Source organism: Jaculus jaculus, chromosome 7 (assembly GCF_020740685.1).
Source record: "Jaculus jaculus isolate mJacJac1 chromosome 7, mJacJac1.mat.Y.cur, whole genome shotgun sequence".
NCBI classification, from domain to species: domain Eukaryota; kingdom Metazoa; phylum Chordata; class Mammalia; order Rodentia; family Dipodidae; genus Jaculus; species Jaculus jaculus.
Genome location: NC_059108.1, coordinates 39,011,362 through 39,036,083, shown reverse-complemented (window position 1 = coordinate 39,036,083; position 24,722 = coordinate 39,011,362). Strand labels below are relative to the sequence as shown.

Genomic DNA, 24,722 nt, shown 5'->3' with positions numbered 1-24,722 from the left:
GCTGTAAATTCGAGGCCACCCTGAGACTACATAGCAAATTCCAGGTCAGCGTGGGTCAGAGTGAGACCCTCCCTTGAAAAACCAACCAAACAAACAAAAGCCTGTGCTGCCAAAAAGCCTATGTGCAGCCTGCAGCCTCCATCCCCTTTTCAGACAAGTCTCCACTCAACTCTCTCCTCCTAGATCCACCTGCCTCTTTCTCCTGAGTGCGGGGATTACTGTGTGCGCCACCACGCCCAGCTGAATTATGCATTAAGAATTTGGCATCCATTAGGAGTTTATACACATCTGTGCTATTTTCAAAATTGCTCTTATGTTAGGGGTGGCAGCCCATGCCTGTAATCCCAGCTTTCAGGAGGCTGAGGTACGATGATCACAAGTTCATGTTTGGGAGGTTAAAACAAGAAGATTACAAATTCAAGGCCAGCCTCAGATACATAGTGAGACCTTGTCTCAAAATAAATAATTTCATAGAAAACAACAATCACCAATTCCTGAAAAAAAAACAAAGAAAGCCTCAGAAGATACAAATAAACCATATAAAAAATTTTAAGGTACGTTTAACAAACAATAAAACTAAAACCAGCATGACAGCGCACACCTTTAATCCCAGCACTTGGGAGGCAGAGGTAGGAAGTACACTGTGAGAATAAAGAGGCTCCTCCTGTGTAATTCCAGGTCAGCCTGGGCTACAGCAAGATCCTACCTGGGAGATAAAAAGAAAAGGAAGGGAGGAAGGGAGGAAGGGAGGAAGGGAGGAAGGGAGGAAGGGAGGAAGGGAGGAAGGGAGGAAGGGAGGAAGGGAGGAAGGGAGGAAGGGAGGAAGGGAGGAAGGGAGGAAGGAAGGAAGGAAGGAAGGAAGGAAGGAAGGAAGGAAGGAAGGAAGGAAGGAAGGGAAACAAACTAAGATATTTTGAATTATAAGATACAAATAAGTGAATTTAGTGCCTAGTACATTTCCAGGTACATAAAACATGATAAACAGAAGGTTGGGGAGATGGTTCCGTGGTTAAAGGTGCTAGCTTGCAAACCCTACTGGCCTGGGTTCAATTCCCCAGTACCCACATAAGTCCAGATGTACAACATGGCTCATGTGTCTGGAGTTTATTTGTAGCACACCCATTTTCATTCATCCTCCATCGCTTTCTCTCAGACAAATAAGTAAACTATCAAAATAAAAGGGTTTTGCTTAACTAACCTTCTAGTGTACAAGTTTTCCTGTTGACTTTTCCAGGACTCACTGGAAGTTACTCTTCCTTTGATGGGTCAGAATGTACAACACTTCTTCATTAGCATCGCAATGCTCCTAAGTCATCGCCCAGATCCCTGTATTACAGGCTGCTTGTAGAGATTGGGCTGGCGAGATGTGGGGCAGATAAAATGCTTGGCATGCGAGGGTGAGGGCCTGACTTTGGATCCCCGGAACTCATGTGAAGAGCGGGAAGCTGCAGTGGCTTCTGTGAGCCCAGCATGGCTATGGCAAGAAGGGCGGGGGAGAAAGGAAGTTCTCAGAAGCTTGTGGGCCAGCTAGCCTGGTGGACAGAGCAGTGAACAAAGAGAGACCCTGCCTGGAAGGAGAGGATCAACCACAAAAGGCCTCTGACTTTTGGCAATGCATGTACACACCCATATTCACACACATGAATGCACACACAGAGAAAATAAAATAAAATAAAATAAAATAAAATAAATAAAATAAAATAAAATAAGAGGGCTGCAGAGATGGTTAAGCACTTGCCTGTGAGGCCTAAGGACCCTGGTTTAAGGCTCAATTCCCCAGGACCCCCGTAAGCCAGATGCACAAGGGGGCGCATGCATCTGGAGTCAGTTTGCAGTGGCTGGAGTCCCTGGTGCGCCCATTCTCTTGCACTCTCTCTGCTTCTTTCTCTATCTCTCTCTCTCAACTAAATAAATAAAAATATTTTTACAAAGGAAGAATAGACAAGAACAAGTATCTGAATTAATTCATTTAGGGGTCCTTCTTATGACAACAGGACTTGATGTTGGGCTTGCCAAAATATCTACAATAAAACAGCCTAAGGCCTCACTAAATGCAGGCTATTCTGCCAACCATAACCGTGGTAACACACCAGGCTCAGAGAAGGGCCTCCTACTGTAAAATTCCAATATAGGACAGATGTCTAGTACACTTTTCTTACTTTACTTCAGAACTGCTATTATGCACAACATCATAAAAAGTGCACATATACTGGAGATTTTCCAAGAGCTGGAAATAAAATTTAAGGGCAAGTAGGAGAACTGAAATTGTTCGAAGATGTTCTGAGGGCCATCCTTCCTTGAACGTCCTTGATAACTTTCAAGTTAAAATTCTTCCTTTGTGCACTTGTGGACCTTCCGACCAGGCTACCTGCATTCACCTTCTCTTCCGTCATTGTTTGAGGATGGTGAGTAGAAACTCGATTCTCTCAATGTCATTGACTCATGGTAGACTTCTTTCAAGAAGCTCTGGGCACCCTTGGGAGCAAAGCCAATTGCTGGAGCATCATAGTATACAAAGATCTCAGATGGGTCCTTCTGAAACTGCAGGGTCCTTTCTCATCAACTCCTCCAAACAACCATGCTGCTTCCAAAGAGGGAGACATGGCATCCAGATCCCCATCATCTCCAAAGTGCAGAGCCAGGCTGGACAGAGCCTGGGTCACAGCACCATCGTTATGATCTCATTACAGATGAACTGATGGTTTGTGTCTCCACTCTGGCTTTATCAAGTCAAGTCTTAGAGTCAGCAATTAGTCTGCACATGGCACAACCTATATGAGCCTCAATCTCTACAATTTTCTCATGCTACTTAGGCTCCGCTGAGTGGTGAGGTAATTCTCCTCTCCACTTACATACATACACTTCCTGATGTCTGGATGCCAATGGCTGTAGACCCAAGCTTGACAGCCCTCAATGGCATATTCTACTTGAAATAACTTCCTTCAGGAGAAAAAGTGTCATGCCCTGTCATACTTGGACAGGGTAAGGGACATGGTGAAGACAGGCAGTGGCGGCCTGGCTACACAGGGTTTCCAAAGGCCACAGGCCTCCAGCTGCACCCTACTCAACCACACCACCACAACACCAGGCTTACTTTTTTAATGGTTTCTAAAGACATGGTCTCACATGGCCCAGGCTGGCTCTAACCCTTCTATGTAGCCAAGGATGACCCTGAACTTTTGATCCTTATGCCTCTACCACCCTAGGGCTGTGATTACAGGTGGGTTCCACCATGCCAGGCTCATTTCCTTACTTCTTTTTTCTTGTTTTATGAGGTAGGGTCTCTCTCTAGCTCAGACTGACCTGGAATTCATCATGTAGTCTCAGGGTAGCCTCAAACTCACAGTGATCCTCCTACCTCTGCCTCCCAAGTACTGGGATTAAAAGCATGCACCACCACACTCAGTACCTTTCCTTACTTCTTGATGGTCACTGTTCACAAGGAAAAACTATTTTCCAGGTTATCTGCAGAAAAAGTTGGGCTCTTAAAACTTCTTTCAATTCTTTTCTTACTGAGAATTCTATTCAGGGCTGGACAGATGGTTCAGTGGTTAAAGACTTACCTGCAAAACCTAACAACCTTGGTTCAATTCCTCAGTACCCACAAGGTGGTACATGTGCCTGGAGTTCGTCTGCACTCGCTAGAAGCCCTGGCATACCCATTCCCTCCTTCTTTCCCTTTCCCTCTCTCTCTCTCTGTGCTCACAAATAAATAAATAAGAATACTTTTATAAAAAAATTACAATGGGCCGGGCGTGGTGGCGCACGCCTTTAATCCCAGCACTCGGGAGGCAGAGGTAGGAGGATCGCTGAGAGTTCGAGGCCACCCTGAGACTACATAGTGAATTCCAGGTCAGCCTGAGCCAGAGTGAGACCCTACCTCGAAAAACCAAAAAAAAAAAAAAAAAAATTACGAGGGGGGGCTGGAGAGATGGCTTAGTGGTTAAGGCATTTGCCTACGAAGCCTAAGGACCTAGGTTCAATTCCCCAGGACCCGTGTAAAGCCAGATGCACAAAGTGGCTCATGCATCTGGAGTTTATTTACAGTAGATGGGAGGCCCTGGCATGCCCATTCTCATAGTCTCTCTTTCTCTCTCTCTCCTTCCTTCCCTCAAATAGATAAAGAAAATTTAAAAAAGAAAAAAGTAGTCTAAGGATTTATTCTAAAGCATTCATACTTTTTTTCTTTTGCAAAATAAAATTATATTAACTTTTGTACAGGTATATAAATGTATTTTTATAATTTTATATAGATAAACATATCCCTTTTTAATCAACTGAGAAAGCAAGCTACTTTGAATTAGTAAAATCTTAATGATAAAATAACCTTTTAAGAAAAGGATGCTTTCTCTCTCTTCAGAATATAAATTAAATCAATCACAAAGGAGTGAGTTCCAATACAGATCCCATTTATTCTAATTAATTGACTTAAAACCTTTTTGCTATTAACATATTTTTCTATATTAGTGTAGTTTTCTAAAAAGTTTAAGAATACTATTAGGTATAATGACTCATGCTTGTAATACCAGCACACAGAAGGCTGAGGTAGGAGGATTGTCCATGAGTTCAAGGCCAACTCAGTGAGTTTTCTAGGCCAAAGTGAAGTCCAGTCTCCAAACCAAAACAAAATGAAAACGTCAAAACTATTCTCCTACATAATTTTTGAATATTTATTTATACTTATTTATGTGAAAGAGAGAAAAGAAAGAGAAAGAACACTCCTGGGCCTCCCACCTCTGCAAATGAATGTCAAAGGCAAGCCCCTCTTTGTGCATCTGGCTTTATGTGGGTATTGGGGACTAGAACCCAGGCCAGCAATCTTTGCAAGCAGCACCTTTAACTCTTTTAACTATGTATGCTTTTTAAAACTCTCTTTATTCATACAAATAGTTGGATTTTTTTCTATTGTTATTTCAAGGTATGGTCTTACTCTAGCCCAGGCTGACCTAAAACTCACTCTGTAGTCCCAGGCTGGCCTCAAACTCATAGCAATCCTCTTACCTCTGCCCTCCAAGTACTGGGTTTCAAGGAATGTGCCACTTTGCCCAGCTGATACTACCTGGAATTCCTATCCCCCAGTTCGGCTGGGTGCAGAGACCCATGCCTATCATCTTCACGAGGGAGGCTAAGGCAGGAGGACTGTAGAAGGAGGAGTAGGTCAGCCTGGGCTGTATGTCAAGACTCTGTCTCAAAGAAAAAGTAAACCTTTTTCTAAAAAGATAGCCATGCGGTAGCACATTCCTGTAATCTCAGCACTTGGGATGTAGAGACAAGAAGATCAGGAGTTTAGCCACATACTGAGTTTAAGGCCAACCTAGGCTATGTAACAGCCTGTCTCAAAAAAAAAAAAAAACAAAACAAAAAACTACTTAATAGGGGCTGGAGAAAGCCGGGCGTGGTGGCACACGCCTTTAATTCCAGCACTCGGGAGGCAGAAGTAGGAGGACTGCCATGAGTTCGAGGCCAACCTGAGACTCCATAGTGAATTCCAGGTCAGCCTGGGCTAGAGTGAGACCCTATCTCGAAAAACCAAAAAAAAAAAAAAGCGGGGGGGGGAACTGGAGAGATGGCTTAGTGGTTAAAGCACTTGCCTGCAAAACCTAAGGACCTAGGTTTGATTCCCCTGTACACACATAAACCAGATGCATGTGGTGGTGCATGCAGCTGGAGTTTGTCTGCATTGGCTAGAGGCCCTGGTGTGTCCATTCTCTCTCTCTCTCTCTCTCTCAAATAAATAAATAAAAATAAAATATTAAAAATACCTCATAAATCAAAGTTAAAAATAGCTAAGTGTCAGCCATGCCTTACCAATTACCAGAAACTACGAAAACAGATCAAATTAAGAGTCACTGTTCAATAGTTCTAAACTGCACTGGAATAGAATCTGGCCTCTATACTCCTATAGCACAACTGCAGATAAAAAATGGAAGACCACTTACTTGCACAATTTGCCTCCTGCCAGGTGGCATTGAAAAACTCAGAGAGAATCACAACCACCTGCATTCGATCTGCCATTAGGAGACTTCTGGCACAACTCTGACTCTCTGAAGAATTCTGCCAAAAAAAAAAAAAAAAAAGACAAATACAATCAATATTTTTAGACTTTCAAACAAATTGAGGTAGAAGCAGCTCAGAAAAATAATTTATTGCAAGCCATTTAAGATTTTGTGTGATAAGCTCTGATAATTATGATAATAAATAATAATAATGATGACAAGGCTAGAGAGATGGCTCAGCGGTTAAGGTACTTACCTGCGAAGTCTAAGGACCCAAGTTCAACTCTCTGGAACCCACGTAAGTCAGACGTACAAGGTGACACAAGTTCACAAAGTTGTGCATGCCCATAAGATGGCACACACATATGAAGTTGGATTGTAGTGTTTAGAGGCCCTGGCATGCCAATATCTTCTCTTTCTCTCTCTCTCTCATAAAATAATTTAAATTTAAAAGAAAAAACTTTAAAAAATGGTGACAATACACTTAGCAGCTAACATTTGTGGACAGAGAGAAGAAAATTCCAAGGGAAGAAAGTCTTTGCCTCTTACATAAAGATTTGCTTCTACGGTACAGTTTTGGCATCTTAGGTCCATAATGCATGTGTGTCATAATCTTTTTATGTATAAGAAAAATTCTAGCATGCTGATCTTCAAATTGCAGCAATGGGTATCACTAGATGACAAAAACATTGCAGCATTTATTTTCACTTTGCTTCTCTTATGCTACCTACATTTTTCTACAGTGACTATTTTATTTTAAAAGATTGTATCCCACGCCTGTTACCCTGGGAATCCTCCTCAGTTGGGTTATGGTTTTCACTGTGGGGTCACCAAGGCCTCTGTCAAGTCTCCATGGGGGAGGGAGGGGAGCATGCCTCAGGGTATTCCTCCCCACTCAGTGGCTCTTAGAATCTTTGCATGTCCTCTTCTATAAGAACATGTTACTCAAGGCTGGAGAGATGGCTTAGGGGTTAAGGCACTTGCCTGCAAAGCCAAAGAACCCAGGTTTGACTCCTCAGGACCCACACAAGCCAGATGTGCAAAGGGGAGCATGCATCTGGAGATCGTCTGCAGTGGCTGGAGGCCCTGGAGCGCCCATTCTTTCTCTCTCTCTACCTGTCTATTTCTGTATCTCTCTCTCTCAACTAAATAAATAAAAATAAGATATTAAAAAAAGAACATGTTGCCAGGCATGGTGGCATACGCCTTTAATCCCAGCACTTGGGGGGGCAGAGGTAGGAGTTCAAGGCCACCCTGAGAGTCCGTAGTGAATTCCAGGTCAGCCCGGGCTAGAGTGAGACCCTACCTCAAAAGACCAAAAAAAAAAAAAAAAAAAAGATGTTACTTATATAGTTTTTTCAGTCTGTGGGGGAAAATATTATATATTGTTCCATTTCATCTTTTAGGCCATTTTTGGTTCTTATGATCCACAAGAAAACAGCATGACCCACCCAGTCAGTACCCCAATAGTTTGTCCTCAGGAAAACATGTATTCCACAGATTATTTAATTATGAAAGAAATCCAAGCAAATACTAAACCCAAGCCTACTAACTTACTTGAACCTTATTTATTTCCTTTTCCTGGTTGCTATGAGCAAAAAACTGTGTCCAGTTGATCTTTTATTCTTTCAAAGCTACTCATCTCCTCCTTGCCAGGCGCTGTTAAGGATATGACTGTGTAGAAGAAAGCCATCAACACTGGCCTTCAAGAACCTCCCTGCAGATACAGATGAAGAGGCACACAGTGTGAGGAGTACTAAAACAAGTAACTACAGGAAATGGCCTCAGCAGCTATGTGGAGAAGGGAGGGAAGGAAGAATTTTTGCTTTAAACTGCCACTGACATTTACTTGGAGAAGCTTATCCTCTTTTAAGATGGTGAACAAAACAGTCCGACATTTTCTTTCTTAGAAGTGGGATGGTATTATACATATGTAAGTAGAAGAACAGATTATGGGGGTGAAAAGGCCTAAGTGAGGTCAGGGGAAGAGATTGAGTAAAAGAAAGGTAGAGGGAGGGCTAATCAAAATCTAAGAGGATATAAATAAATCATATGGAAACCTACTTTTTCAGACAGTGGAACCCTCAGGAGCCATAGTTTGTTATTAGAAAATTTTCAGTACCAGGGATGGGAAACCTTCTACTGAGTTGTTGGCCAGGGAGGTCCTTGAGGGGCCCCAAAACATTACAGGTCATTGCTGAGGCCCTTGGTTTCTCATCAGGAATAGATGGGAAGACCCTATTGCTGAAAACTCTGCATACTTGGGCTACAAGGTCACTGAGAAATCTTGCTGGAGCTGAGCTGAAAACCTACTCCATGTAGACCAGCTGAGAGAAAGCTGGATAAAGCTGTGCTGCATGCCATTCAATGGGAGAGAGAGAAATCACCAATGATGATACTCAACAGTGGACACTGCAAGCCTTATATATGGTGTTATGAGCATGTAAGGACCAGCATATGGTCCAGGGACAGTTTAGATAAATAAGTTTGTTTTTCTTTATGTGTGAGAGTAAAATTGCAAAGTCAACCTTTGTAAGCAAAAATCTAAGAAAAAAGCTGAGTACAATGACATAGTAAGAGATTACCAGAAGGTGTGTGCAACCCTAGATAAGTAGTGGAAAATACAAAAAACCCAGCTGCTTAGCAGCCGTTGTCCCAGTCCTCCCGACACTATGACTGACTGAACGGCTGCTCAGCGGTCCGGACTGAGACCTCCGCGAGACGCATCACTGATCCGAATTCATCTGCCCGACACGCTGTCCGAACGACCGAGACGACTGAGACTCGCCTTGAAAACTGTGAACCGAGAGAAAGTCGGAGCACGGACCCCGCGTCGCCAGGTTGTGACGTCAGAAATCTCACAGACCGAGTCTCGCGTTGAGACCGAGTTTCGCGATACTCCCAAGTGTCGCGATATCAGGTTGTATACATTTTAGACTCACTAGAAATATTGTGTTAGTAGTGATGAATATAATTTGGATATATATTATATTAGCTATAATATTAGTTGTGATAGTTTGGACTTGCTTGTGTGTGACTTTCATCCCAGTAAACTCCTTTGCGAGTACACCAGCGTCTGAGTATTATTGACCTTCATGGGCGGAATCCTCTCAACCAATCACCTTTGAGAGTGCTCGTGACAGCTGGCGTAGTCGGCAGGATCCGCCATAATTAGAAGGTCAATTTCAAATTATAGCTTCTAGAAATCCTAGCTTTGAAATTGAAACTAAGTGTATGACTAAGTGACCGACGGGTTAGTACCAACCACCACGATGCCAACTCTGTAACAGGAGGAAGAGCGGGTATTGGTGCTGGGAAAAGCCCGGCCGAGAAAACACCACCCTCCCTAAGGGTGCGGAAGTACCAGTAACTTGACGCCACGATGCCAACTCTGTAACAGGAGGAAGAGCGGGTTGATGCGCATTGGAACCGTGTCACTAAGTCAGAACTTATGTGGAAATTTCTAAGCAGAAGGATTGAAAGAAGAGCTGATTTAAAATTTGAACAGCTCATGAGACTAGAAAATCCATCGAATTTGACCTGGTATATTCGCAAACGAGAAGTTAAGTTTCTTTATTGGTTATCAGACCTATTGTGGAGATGAATTCCCTAATTAAAAAACTGAAGGGAATAAAGGTTTCTCCAGTTACAGGAGAACCTCCCTCCTCAGAAGAGGAAGACAAATGGAGAACTACTGCTGAAGCAGTACAGTCTAGGATAGGAATGGAGCCAATTAATATTGATTTGGATTTAATTAACCCAGAAAGAGTTAAACCCTTTGTGAAATCAGTTTCTAAAAAACAGGTGCCGGCAGTATTAATGAAAACTGTGCAAGATTTAGATAAGGACAGATTAATGGGCAAAAGGCTAGCCATGAATATTGTGAAGAAGCAGAAGGACCTGATCAACCCTTCTGGTGCTTCTTACTCCTTCCCGGTTACTACTACTACGAAAAGGACTCCCATGGGTAGAGCTATACAAAAATTAGCTCCCAATTGGTCTAAAGCCCCCGCCGAACCGGGAACTTGCATAGAGGAGTCCAGAACCTTTAGTCCCCAAGAATTGTCTGATTTAAGGAGGGATTATGCACAGAATGGACTAAAGGATGCCCAGTATTTAGTAAAATTATGGGAAAAGGGGGCAGACACAGTGATGCTTCATGAAACAGAAATGAGAAAAATTAGAGGTATTATTGAAAACCCCTCCATTCATGAAGCTTTAGAACATGTTTTAGAAACTTCAAAGGGTGACACTCATTCCCTGATAGACTGGCTGACTGCAGCTTGGAGATTAGCTTTCCCCTCTCTGGACTTAACTCAATTTGAAACTGCAGGAAGGTGGAATTCATATTCAGACGCAATACAAATTTGCAGAAAACTGGGAGTATTATATTATGTGTATAATCAGGTAGAGACACCACAAGCCTCACCTTTATTACCTGCTTTTAGAAGGCTCATCATTAAGGGCGCCCCACAACATCTAAAAATGAGTCTTGTAGGTAACTTACAAGGTGCAGAAACTATAGCTGATGCTATTCAGTTTTTTAAAGGATTCAGAGAACTTGAAGCAGAAAATGTAGTGTCTTTTCAAGTTAAGGCACGGACACTTCCCAGGAAGAGGTTTAATGGGAACAAGGACAGACCCAGACCTTATTTTAATATTAAAATAAGACCCTTTGGAAATAGAAATACAATGCCTATAAGGCCTAAGGGACCCACGGGCCCCTTTCGCCGTGTTTTTGGCCAAAGAAACTATCCCTTTGGTAGACCAAATTATTCCAAAACTTTTTTAGGACAACGGGGCCCGTCAGGGCCCCCTGCTGGGCGGAATACGCGCAGACAGATAACAAACCGCGCGAATCTCCTCCCCCACCCACCAAGGTTTTCCAGATAAATCTAGGAAACTATGACAACAGACCGTTTGTAAATATTCCCATAAAATTAAAAAATAAACTAATACCTACCAAGTGGCTACTAGATACCGGTAGCCAGATAAGTATAATTACTACTCATCCTAATCAAGAAAAAGCTAAAAAATATATTTCTATACAAGGAATAAATTCTCATAGAGATGCGCCAGTAATAAATGTGTGTCTACAAGTTTATGATAAGCTTATAGATATAGAAGCCGCAAGCTTAACAGCGCCCTCTAACGTTCTAGGAATTAATGAAATAAGGAAAATATTTCCAGAATTTTTAAATAATAAGGCTATTAAAAAGGTATTTGTTAATTTAGCAGAAGTAAAAATGGACCCAGTAAGATTACCAAAAATTCCCCCATCTTTTACCCCTCAATACCCTATAAAAGGAGGAATTGAGGATATTACCAATACATTGAAGGATTTGCTTAAGGAAGGCATAGTGGCACCAACTCAGAGTTTTAATTATAACTCACCCGTCTGGCCGGTAATGAAACCCAATGGTAAATGGAGATTCACAGTAGATTACAGGAAAATTTATGAGAAAAGTCCAAAAATGCCTGGCTCATTACCTGATGTAGAGGACATTTTCCTCAGGATTAGACAAGCATCCCCTAAATGGTTGGCAACTATAGATTTATCAGACATGTTCTTTGGTATTCCCTTGCACCCAGATTCCCAAGAAATTACTACTTTTACTTGGCAGAATAAACAATATAAATTTCTGAGACTGCCACAAGGCTATCTAAACAGTCCAGTAATAGCCCATACCACCCTAACTAGCACTTTAGAGGACTTTGAGTGCCAGGGGGTGGAAATTTTAACTTACATAGACGACCTATTGATTTTAGGTCAAGATAAAGAAACAGTGGCTACTGCAGCCCAAAAATTAATCTAACACTTAAGGGATCATGGTTGGACAATTAATCCATCCAAGATCCAGGGGCCAGCAGAACAAGTTAAGTTCCTAGGAGTACATTGGACAACTAGTGGACCAAAAATTCCAGATGAAGTGATAGAAAAATTAAATGCATTAGAGAGACCACAAAATAAAACACAGGTACAGCACTTAATTGGTATGTTCGGCTATTGGCGCCAACACATACCATATCTGCAACTGATACTCCAGCCATTATATAAAATAATAAAAAAGGCTGAGGATTTTGTATGGGAAACAGCCCAAGAACAAGCAGTTACCACTATATTAGAACTAATCAAACAATACAAGGACCTTGGCTACACACAACCAGGTGATATTATTATTATTGAAATATTATTTACTTCAGGTTATGGCAATTGGAATATTTTTGCAAAAGGAAATAGATTAACACCGATTGGATTTTATTGTAAAAGGTTTCCTTGGTCTGATAATAAGTTCTCATTATTTGAAAAAACCATATGGACAACCTATGAGGCATGCAGAACTACTCATTCTCTAATTAGAGGCCATAAGGTCATTCTGAGAACGGAAATACCAATCATGGATTGGATTAAGGCACCAGAGCAAGCCTGGGCTGGACTGCCCATGGAAGGAAAGGTGCTACAATGGAAATGGTATCTAAATGACTTTGTGAAGCACAATGAAGTGTCTACACAAGGCAAGATACCCCAGAACTCAGAGAACATACTGAGAACACAACCAGCACTAGAGGAATCAGAATGGCTAATAAGTCCAAAGGTGATACCTAAAATAAAGGAACCTGGCCCAGATCGGACCATTGGTCTGTGGGGCGTTAAGGAGTTCCAACAAGGCATCCCAAATGCTTGGTTCACTGATGGATCTTCAACAACCTCTAATAACAGAGTAAACTGGAAAGCTGCCGCCTATAGGCCAAGTGATGGTATGATTATTACAGACCAAGGAACTGATAAATCTGCACAACATGCTGAAGTAATTGCAGCACTTTTAGCTGCAAGACAAACTCAAAAAGAAAATAAAAAAGAGCTAAATTTATATACAGATTCCTGGTGTGTAGCCAATGGAATTGCAGTCTGGTCAGGTAAATGGCGTAGAGCAGACTGGAAAATAAATGGCAAACCACTATGGTCAGACAAAATATGGAAAGAACTAGATAAAATCTCAGAAACAGTTAAAATTATTGTACATCATGTAGATGCTCATACAGGAAAACAAGATGAAACCCATAAGAATAATGAGGTTGTGGACAGATTAGCAGCTCTATTAACCAATATTAAAATCAAAAAACAATATAAGGTAGAGGACATTGGTCCTCTTAAAAAGAAAATTGTAACAACTTATAAAATACACAACCCAGAAAATACAGAACTGGGAACATTGGGTTCCTCTGAGACTATTAATATTCATAAACAGGAGATATTGAATCTCCACAATGCTATGGGACACATTGGTGCCCATGCCTTGAAACAGTGGTTTGATCAAAGGAATTTGAAAGTTACATGGCATACTATAAACCAAGCCTTAAAAATGTGTGTTAATTGTCCCAATAGCAAGTTGAGGTTCAATAAGAATTATCATGGAAAAGTTGGTTATAAAATGGGATTTAATACTCTGGTACAGATTGATTTTATTGGACCATTGCCAAGATTTAGAAATAAATATGCATGCACTATGGTTGATGTTACTACAGGACTAGCTATGACAAGACCAGGTAACCATCCAGACCAGCAAGCATGCATCATGACCTTGTTAATGTGGTGTGCCCAATATGGACCACCACAAGTCATTCAATCCGACCAGGGATCACACTTTACAGGAACACTTACACAAGGAATAGCAAAGAATTTAGGAATAATGTGGGACTTTCATAAAGCATACAACCCAACAAGTGCTGGAGCCATAGAACGTTTTAATGGATTGCTAAAAACACAATTAACACACAGAATAGGTGAACCATTAGAAAAAGCACTACTATATTCTACATTAGAATTAAATCAGAGACCTAGATTAAACAGAAATAGCCCCTTACAAGAGGCCCTAAAATTACAACCATTTTTAGAATATCCAGTGGAGGTAAACAGAGATTTAATAAGATCTCATCTATGCCTCCACAGGAATCAGAAAAATAATCTGATCACAAAGGCCGAGATTGTGGCCCAAGGAACAGGAAATAACGCGTGGATCACGCAAGGTAAGGGAGATCTCAAACTAGCTAAACTAGAAAATATTGCATAAATGTGGTCCTGGAACAAGATAATTAAACTTATATTAATATTCCTATCCATTTTTGTAGTGCTCATCTGGATCGCACTACCCATATTGGACCTGGTATGGAATTTTTGTTTCCTTATTTGGAACCACACCATGGTAGAAAATCTCACCATAGCACACCCAGGCACAAAGGCCATAAATTACACATTATGTTGGTTTCATTTCTTATGATTATGAAGAGACAAACTTTGGCACACAGAAGGAATGATAACCAATCATAATAACCTTATGTGCCTACAATATAAACTAGCAGCAGAAAGAATGACTAGAGAATTAGATATGCTATTCATTCAAGGCCTAGGAAGAAGGACTCCTGAATATCAAACTCTCCTAGACCCTAATGAGGATAGCGGATGTGATGAAGGCTTTTGCAAGATACATGTAATACAAGTTTTCTTAGATAATGCTTATAAAGGATTTCATACTAAATCTGTACCACAGAGGTGGGACCAGAAAACAGACCCATGGAAAACACTTACAGCACAATGGGTGACACCGATTGATCACTTTTTCTTTATAAACCTAAACAATACACCAGTATACATTCCAACAGATGATGTCTATAACTTAGGAGCTAATACATACATTTATCCACACCTACCAATAACAAATTTAGCAGAAACAAGGCTTACATCCTCAACCATGATTGATTCCATCACAGATTTAGGGGATTGGTCATTCTTAATCTGTACCACTAAAGATAATGTTAATGTCACATGTATCAACTACAATAGTACAACTCAAGAGGATGACATCTCCTCATTTAACCCACAACCAGGATGCTGGGTTTTACACAATTGCTCAAAAGTAACACATAGTACTCTAAATAGGACACTGGTGACGTCCCTATCCTTACAAGAAAGTCATTTTTACTCTTCACCCAACATCTTTATACAACAACTAGAAAAGGAACACTTTGAACAGTTTGTAAAAACAGCACAAGAATTGGAAAAAGTAGCAGAATTTAATTCAAAACAATTAGACTCAATCCACAAGAAAATACAACAAGCACAATATTCTTTAACTCATAGTTTTACTAAAACACATAATCTGGTCGGATTGATTAGAACAAATACTATGATACATAAGGACTGGATACAACAAATCAAAAAATGTAGCTTCTTTGATTATATGGCAAGATTGATACAACTCGACTTTATTTGCACCCCACTACATGGATGGTGGGAATGGTTTAAAGAGATCATGTATGTAATAATGATACTCGTTGCATGCATAATTTTGTCGAGATTACTAATATGTTGCAGAAGGAGAAAGAAATATGCCTCGCTCAAAGAAAAATCCCTCTGGAAGGAAAGGTGATTTAATCCAGAAGAACGGTGTGATCATTACTCTGAGACATCACTACAACAGACACCTTAGACCCATTATGGACCTATTTTACCGCATGGGATTCAACTTTCGCCATAATGATATGCCAGATTGCCACTTTTGCCTCTCAAGATATTCTTCCAGATTCCTAAATGGTCCTAGATCTGATGATTCCTTATTGTTACTCTTTACTCATTTCATGTGTCACGGTACAGAATATGTTGAAAGACATCCAATTGACAAATTCCTACATATCTTAGCTAGCCTTTTTTCATGCTTTATTTGTAAAGGCAATCATGCCCATTATGAGCTTTGTAGAAATATGATTAGACATAGACCGGAGGAAGCTGAGCAATTGTTATATGGAGATTGGCACTGTTGCACTGCAATCAGTGCACCTACAGAACCACAATCACTGCAATCATGGTCTATGAGAATAATATTACGCCCTCTCTTAAGAGATTTGCTTAAAGAATTTTCCGCTTATAAAACTTGGTATGAACTTCATAGAACTTATAGAAGAACAAAAATGCTTGCTTTACCAATAAAATTATGCAGACCCTTTGATAACATTACAAGCTCATCAGATAGGCGACCGTATGACTCTGTAAACCCCCGTCCTGTGAGACAACTCTGGTATCCTATGGGAAGCGGATAACCAGTACATGACACCTTTCATGCTGATTACATTTCAGGTGTCAGGGGGTGGAATGTTATGAGCATGTAAGGACCAGCATATGGTCCAGGGACAGTTTAGATAAATAAGTTTGTTTTTCTTTGTGTGTGAGAGTAAAATCGCAAAGTCAACCTTTGTAAGCAAAAATCTAAGAAAAAAGCTGAGTACAATGACATAGTAAGAGATTACCAGAAGGTGTGTGCAACCCTAGATAAGTAGTGGAAAATACAAAAAACCCAGCTGCTTAGCAGCCATTGTCCCAGTCCTCCCGACACTATGACTGACTGAACGGCTGCTCAGCGGTCCGGACTGAGACCTCCACGAGACGCATCACTGATCCGAATTCATCTGCCCGACACGCTGTCCGAACGACCGAGACGACTGAGACTCGCCTTGAAAACTGCGAACCGAGAGAAAGTCGGAGCACGGACCCCGCGTCGCCAGGTTGTGACGTCAGAAATCTCACAGACCGAGTCTCGCGTTGAGACCGAGTTTCGCGATACTCCCAAGTGTCGCGATATCAGGTTGTATACATTTTAGACTCACTAGAAATATTGTGTTAGTAGTGATGAATATAATTTGGATATATATTATATTAGCTATAATATTAGTTGTGATAGTTTGGACTTGCTTGTGTGTGACTTTCATCCCAGTAAACTCCTTTGCGAGTACACCAGCGTCTGAGTATTATTGACCTTCATGGGCGGAATCCTCTCAACCAATCACCTTTGAGAGTGCTTGCGACAATTTGGGCAACCAGACCAAATGAGCCAATGGCTGCAATAGTGGCATGTCTATTAGTTTAACTAGAGGCCTGCACCATGGGAGGGAATACATCGATGATATTGAAAACCTACAACAGGGGTAGTCATGAGCCCTAGGGGTGTAATGTCTGTTGCTGTCTGTCTAAATGCATATACTATGATCACTAAATTGCCCAGTAAGCACTTCTCTTAATGTTCATACCCACATATTAAGCTACTCTCACTTTTGGTTAGAGAACCTTCACTTTTCAGATGGCAGTGACCTTGGGATAACTCAGAGGGCATCATGGTGCTGAGAAGAAGCGAAAGAGGAGTGCTCAGTAAAAGACCCTGAAACCAGATTGGTGTCATGACAGGTTTCAGTAAGGCTCTGCCCCAGCTAGGCCTAAGTTTCAAATTCCCACTTAGGCAGAGGACGTGAGTCAGCCCCTAGACATGTCCAGGCATGCCCAAGATTTGTCCCTTCTGCCTCTCTGCCCCAGCCAATCAAAAGAATACAAGTACAATTACTGTTTAAACCAACCAATCATGTAACTGCCCCCTACTTCTTGGTTCAAATCCCTGTAAAAACCCTTCCCTCCTGCTACTCAGGGCTCTTGTATGGATCCACTATGTTTGTGAAGTCAGGAGTCTGAAATAAAGCTCCTTGCCTTTGCATAGGTGTTTGGTTCTCCTTGGTGGTCATTGGGGGTGCCAAGAACTGGGCATAACATTTGGGGGCTCATCCGGGATCCCCTCAGAGTCCCCTGAGGACCACCAACAGGTGGAGCTCAGGTCGCCAGCTGGTATGTGTGCTTCTGTGTTTTGTCTTTTCTGATAACCTGTCCTTCGTCCTTCCTTTCATCAGAACATTGTGGCTGGGCAGACATGCCCCTGGAGGCCACTCTATCTGGACGGCAGGTCCTGGGTGCCCCAGGCCCATCCAAGGGGGATTTCATTCCCTTGGTAGATTTGCAGAGGCAATGCAGGTTGCTACCACAGAACGGTGAGAAGCTGCTGTCTCAGTTTCGGTTTTGTAGTCGCTGGCCAGCTGTACTTCTTTACTGTCTCCTTTTCCTTTTCTTTGTTGGAATTACTATTTGTGTGATTGGACAGATGGGACAGATGCAGACTACCCCACTTTCTTTACTGATGGACCACTTTCAGGACATTAAAATTAGGGTTCATAATCTTAAGTGTAGAAATTAAAAAAAAAAAAAAAAACTAAACTAAACTTTTCACTCTCTGCAGGAGCGAATTGCCCACCTTCAATGTGGGCTGGCCACTAGAGGGCACCTTCCACTTACTGATCATATGTCAAGTCCAGGAAACATCTTTCAGGGACCTCCTGACCACCCAGATCAAATCCCCTATATTCTGATCTGGCGGGACCTGGTGGAATACCCTCCCTCTTGGATTAAACATTTTCTTCCCACTCCACAGGAGACCACCACTATTATGGCAATTAAGAAGAAAGATAAACTTGATGGTTCCTCCTCTTTCTTCCCCCTCCACTCCTCTACATCCTGTACTCTCAAACTCACAGAAGGAAGAATTGATCTTCCCTCCTCCCTACCCTCCCCCGCCTGTAAACCTGTCTCCACCTGCAGGGCCACATCCTCAAGGTCCTCCACCAGCAGCCCAACCTCCACCCATACAAAGCCCCCTCCCCACACTTGTAGTTAGGCCCCTCGAAGTCAAGCCCCAGGCCCAGAGGTCACAGTATTCCCCCTCTGGGTTATGGGGCCCCCAGACCAAGATGGTAATCAGCCACATCACTACTGGCCATTCACCACTTGTGATATTTATAATTGGAAAATGCAAACTCCTAAATTTTCCAAAAAACTGCAGAGACTTACTGACCTTTTGAATACTATTATTCACTTACCAACTTGGGATGGTTGTCCAAAATTGCTACAGATTCTCTTTACTACAGATACAGATACAGTGCAGGCTTGCCAAGCAGGTACAGAGGATCTATTAACAACCTTGGGAGACTTAGGGTATTGTGTTTCTGCCAAAAGGGCCCAAATTTGCTTAAGAAAAGTAACATACCTGGGCTATATTCTTAAGGAAGGACAGAGATGGTTATCTTAGGCCAGGAAAGAGACTTTATTAAATATACCAACTCCTATCACTCACAGAGAAGGACATGAGTTCTTGGGATCCGTGGGGTTTTGTTGCTGTGGGTTCCCAGAGGAAAGAGAAAGAATCCAGACTGAAGCCCAAAAATTGGTTCCAGGCGCTGATGGGAATCCCACCAATAATCAGGCTATCATTGATACCTTCTTCCCTCCGACTAGACCAGACTGGGATTTCAACACGGCAGCAGGTAAGGAGAGGTTCCAGGTGTACCACCAGACTCTAATGGGGGCTCTCAGAGCCACTGCTAGGCATCCCACTAACTTGGCTAAGGTTAGTGATGTACAGCAAGGTAAAGATGAGACTCCTGCTTTTCTGGAAAGACTCATGGAGGCATATCATACATATGCTCCTATGGACCCAGAGCTTCCAGAAAATAAGACGGCAGTTATCCTCAGTTTTGTTAACCAGACAGCCCCCAGACATTAGGAGGAAAATTTAAAAATTGGACAGACTAGCAGATAAGGATTTGCAGGAGCTAGTAGCACTGGCAGAATGAGTGTATAATAACAGAGAGTCCTGAGGAACGCCAAGCCCGAGCCATTGCCTCAGCAAATGTAAAAAGTACCTGCAGTTTGGCCAAGATCCCCCTGGCAGCCACCGCAGAGTCCCGACACCCAACGTCGGCAATACAAGAAACTTGCAGGAGAGCAAGGTAAGAGGGGACCTCCATGAGATAGGCCCAAACTCCAACATGACCAATGTGCCTATTGTAAAGAGATGGGGCACTGGATAAAGAATGTCCTAAAAAGCCTCCTCAGAGAGCCAGCCACTCAGGGTGAGTGTGTGTGCTGAAATTAGAAGGACTTGATGACTGAGGGAGATGGGTTCAGATCCCCTCCCCAAACCCAGGGTAACCTTAAGAGTGGAGTGGATGCCTATTAAATGTGTGTGTGTGTGTGTGTGTGTGTTTTGAGGTAGGGTCGTCCAGGCTGACCTGGAATTCACTATGTATTCTCAGGGTGGCCTCGAACTCATGGCAATCCTCCTACCTCAGCCTCCCGAGTGCTGGGATTAAAGGCATGTGCCAACACACCCGGCTCCTATTAAATTTTTAGTAGATACTGGGGCACAACATTCAATGTTAACCAAGCCCCAAGGGAAACTGTCAGATAAAAAGTCTTGGGTGCAAGGGGCCACTTGTATGAACCAGGATTCATGTACTACCCGAAGAACAGTGGACCTTGGCATGGGCCAGATATCCCACTCTTTCATGGTTATACCTGAATGCCCCTACCCTTTACTAGAGAGAGATTTTTTAACCAAAATAGGAGCTCAATTTTCTTTTGACTCAGATAGCCCTCATCTACCCATGGAAATGGGCACCCAGTGCAAATATTAACTATGCAACTAGAAGATGAATACAAACTCCACCAACAACCAAGTCCCATGATGGACATTGCTGAATGGTTACAAAAGTTCCCTGAGGGCTGGACAGAAACAGGGGGGATGGGACTGGCCTCCCATTGCCTGCCCATTTGGGTGGAATTAAAGCCTGGAGCAACTCCCATCAAGGTGAGATGATACCCCATGTCAAGAGAAGCCTGTATGGGAATAACCCCCCCAATATTAGGCAACTCCAAGACCTTGGGGTGCTTGTCTTCTGCCACTCCATGTGTAATACTCCATTCTTACTGGTAAAGAAACCACATACTGGGGATTATAGGCCAGTTCGGGAGGTAAACAAATGGGTGAGGGATATCCACCCAATGGTACCAAACCCCTACAAACTCTTGAGCTCCTTGCCTCCCTCCAGAGTATGGTATACTGTTTTGGACTTAAACGATGCCTTCTTTAGCTTGCTGCTGAAAGCACAAAGCTAGCCACTATTTGCCTTTGAATGGCATGACCCAGAACAAGGGTTTAATGGACAATTAACCTAGATGCAACTACCCCAAGGATTCAAACACTCGCCTGCCCTGTTTGATGAGGCTCTCCATGAAGATCTGGGTGAGGACCACCAACTACGCCACATTTGACTTCGTTGCAATATGTTGATGACAGTTTAATAGCCACAGATACAGTGCAGGCTTGCCAAACAGGTACAGAGGATTTATTAACAACCTTGGGAGACTTAGAGTATCGTGCTTCTGCCAAAAGGGCCCAAATTTGCTTAAGAAAAGTAACGTACCTGGGCTATATTCTTAAGGATGGACAGAGATGGTTATCTTAAGCCAAGAAAGAGACTGTATTAAATATACCAACTCCTATCACTCGCAGAGCAGTACGTGAGTTCTTGGGATCTGTGGGGTTTTGTCACTGTGGGTTCCCAGGTTTGCTGAGAAAGCTAAACCTTTATATGAACTGACCAAAGAAGGGAGTCCCTTGCAATGGACCCCAGCCCAGGATCAGGCATTTAGTGAAATAAAGCAAGCACTATTGGCCACACCTGTACTGGTGCTGCGTGACATTAACAAGGCCTTCCACCTTTGTGTGGATGAAAGAAATGGAATAGCTAAAAGAGTTCTGACTCAGACATTGCGACCTTGGAATTGGCCAGTTGCTTACGTATCAAAAAACCTGGATCCTGTAGCAGCAGGATGGCCACCATGTCTAAGGATAATAGCAGCAACAGCCCAACTGGTAAAGGATGCCAATAAGTTAACATTAGGGCAGGAACTGCAGGTGGCCACTCCCCACACCACAGAAGGAGTTCTCAAACAACCCCCTGACCGATGGATGAGCAATGCTGCATAACCCATCATCAAAGCTTGCTTTTAAACCCACCACAGATAACAGATCTCTCCCACCACAGCCTTGAATACTGCCACCTTGTTGCTGGACCCAGATCTGGAGGGACCCCGCCAGGATTGCGCCAAGATCCTGAGTTGAGTTTACAGCATCAGAGAAGACCTGACCGAGCAGCCTCTGCCAGACGTTGAAGTTACTTGGTATAATGATGGCAGCAGCTTCATGAAAAATGGACAAAGGTATGCAGGGGCTGCTGTGGTGACTGAAACTGAAACTGTCTGGGTGGCAGCATTACCTAAAGAGACTTCTGCACAATGGGCAGAACTTATTGCTCTGACAAAGGCTTTGTAATTGGACAAAGGCAGGAAGCTGGATGTGTATACAGACAGCCATTATGCCTTTGCAACTGTCCCTGTACATGGGGCTATTAATCAAGAGAGAGGCCTCCTCACAGCAGAAGGAAAGACAATCAAAAACAAAGAGCAAATTCTGGACTTATTGGGTGCCTTATGGTTGCCCACTAAACTGGCCATTATGCATTCCCTGGCCACCAAAGAAATGATACTCTGGTGGCCAGGGGAAATATGAGGGCAGATGAGGTCACTAAGAGAGCTACCCTAGACACTGAACTGGTATTGACTCTACTCCCGGACCCAGGACCTCCAACTTTACCTGACACTCCAGGGTATTCAAAGGAGGACACCAAACATATTAATAAATTGCCTTTAACACAAGAGGGCGATGGGGGTTGGATCAAAAGTGGGGACGATAAGTTGATCCTTCCCACATACCTGGCTCAGCAACTTCTCCAACATTTGCATCAGTCTACACATCTGAGCACAAAGTAGACCAAAGAACTGATAAGACACAGTCACCTTTAAGTACTCAATTTCAGATCTCAAATTGAAGAAATTGCCAATAAACGTCTAAGTTGTAAAATGACTAATGCAAACAATCATCCTAAAGGAGATGGAACACACTTGTGAGGTTCCAAGCCTGGAGCACACTGGGAATTGGACTTTACTGAGGTTAAACCTGGTAATTATGGTTACAGATATCTTTTTAGTTTTTTTTTTTTTAAACATACATTCTTTTCCTCTTTTTTTTTTTTTTTTTTTGCTCATTTTTATTTATTCATTTGAGAGTGACAGAGAGAGGGAAAGAGGCAGATAGATGGGGGAGGGAGGGAATGGGCGCACCAGGGCTTCCAGCCACTGCAAACGAATTCCAGATGTGTGCGCCCCCTTATGCATCTGGCTAACGTGGGTCCTGGGGAATCGATCCTCGAACCGGGGTCCTTAGGCTTCACAGGCAAGCGCTTAACCGCTAAACCATGTCTCCAGCCCTATCTTTTAGTTTTTGTAGATACTTTTTCAGGATGGACCGAGGCTTTCCCCACCAAAGCATGAAACAGCTCAGGTGGTAACTAAGAAAATCCTAGAGGGCATTCTTCCCAGGTATGGAATGCCTGATCTTTTGAGCTCAGACAATGGACCAGCCTTTATCTCTCAGGCAAAACAGGAAGTTAAGACTTTGGTGGTGAATTGGAAATTACATTGTGCTTATAGACCCCAAAGCTCAGGACAGGTAGAAAGAATGAATAGGACTCTAAAGGAGACCCTTACTAAATTAACCATGGAGACCGGCAGGGACTGGGTATCTCTCCTCCCCTTTGCCCTCTTCAGGGTGCAAAATACACCCTACATGATAGGCCTAACACCCTATGAAATGTTTGGGAGACCACCCCCAATTCTGCCTGACTTAAGCAGAGTTGGTTGTTGAATTTAATAATCAACAGTCACATGAATCTCTTCAATCTCTTGCAAGAACTCATAAAGAGGTATGGCCATGACTGAAGGCCACATATGAGACTGGACCTCCCCCGCAGACTCAAGGTTATGATCCAGGAGACTGGGTGCTTGTTCGCCGCTATCATCTCAAGACGCTTGAACCCCGTTGGAAAGGACCCTACACTGTCATCCTAACCACACCTACACGACGTGAACGTGGACGGAATTGCCACTTGGATCCAACACACCCACGTCTGACCTGCAGATCCCCTGGCTCAACACGAAGACTACAAGCCACAATGGAAAATCAATCAGGAACACAGCACCCCACTCAGGCTCAGACTCAAACGCTCTTGATCCTGACCATGCCTCCTAACTGTATATACTCCCAACCCACACGGAGCTGTCACCACCAAATGGATACTCCGAGGCCCTAAGACTTCCCCACGAGGGAGGGAGGTACAGACAATGGTACTAACTGGACCAGTGAATACCACTTTCCCTGTCTTTCACCCAGATCTTTATGCCCCGGCTGGTTCCATATGAAAACCTCCAAATCCAAAGGGCGGAAATTGTCAGTCCCATCACAACCGACAAAACGCTGTGGCCACCTGCGGAGATGACTGACAGGAACAAAAACTTGCTACCATGCAGTTTTATGTTTGTCCAGGGACTAATGATTACAGAACTTGCGGTGGGACAGAAAGGTTCTTTTGCTATAAATGGGGCTGTGAAACTAACACTCCTTGGGTAAAAGATAAAAACCAGGACCTTATACTGAAAATCAGGACCTTATACTGATTGGTAGAACAACCAATCAGACATCACTAAAAAGGAGAAACCCCATCTCCATCTCTTTAACAGAAAAGGGACAAACAAGCAGAGGATGAGAAGCCAGAAATATTTGGGGTTTGAGATTGAATGATAATAAACAGAATAGGGGACTTCTCTTTCAGATCCAGAGATAGGTTGTTCTGGCAGAGCTTCCCCTGGTAGCTATAGGACCAGCAGCTCCAGCTGCTGTCTTGCCTATTCTAGAGCCTATAGTACCAACCTCAGTCCTTTGTACCATCTCACCTCCCCCATGAATTGGATTACAACCCCAATAACCATGTATCCTTCTGGAGTCTCTGATGCATCCAAGTTATTTGGACTAATTAATCTCACCTTTAATTTCCTTAAGTCTACTACTAACCTCACCAGGGAAGATCGTTGGCTTTGCTTAGATCCCAGGCCCTCATACTATA

The 24,722-nt window shown here is 42.8% G+C and overlaps 1 protein-coding gene and 1 pseudogene across 1 annotated transcript in view; both read right to left on the bottom strand.

Annotated features, from left to right (window-relative positions):
* The window catches only part of Ostm1 (osteoclastogenesis associated transmembrane protein 1), a 55,376-nt gene that overhangs the window by 23,384 nt on the left and 7,270 nt on the right, over positions 1-24,722 (bottom strand). Inside the window, exon 2 of the mRNA XM_045155381.1 lies at positions 5,940-6,054. Coding sequence (XP_045011316.1) covers positions 5,940-6,054 — 115 coding nt within the window. The remainder of the gene's footprint in view (positions 1-5,939; positions 6,055-24,722) is intronic.
* Positions 2,241-2,993, bottom strand: LOC123462128 (annotated as a pseudogene).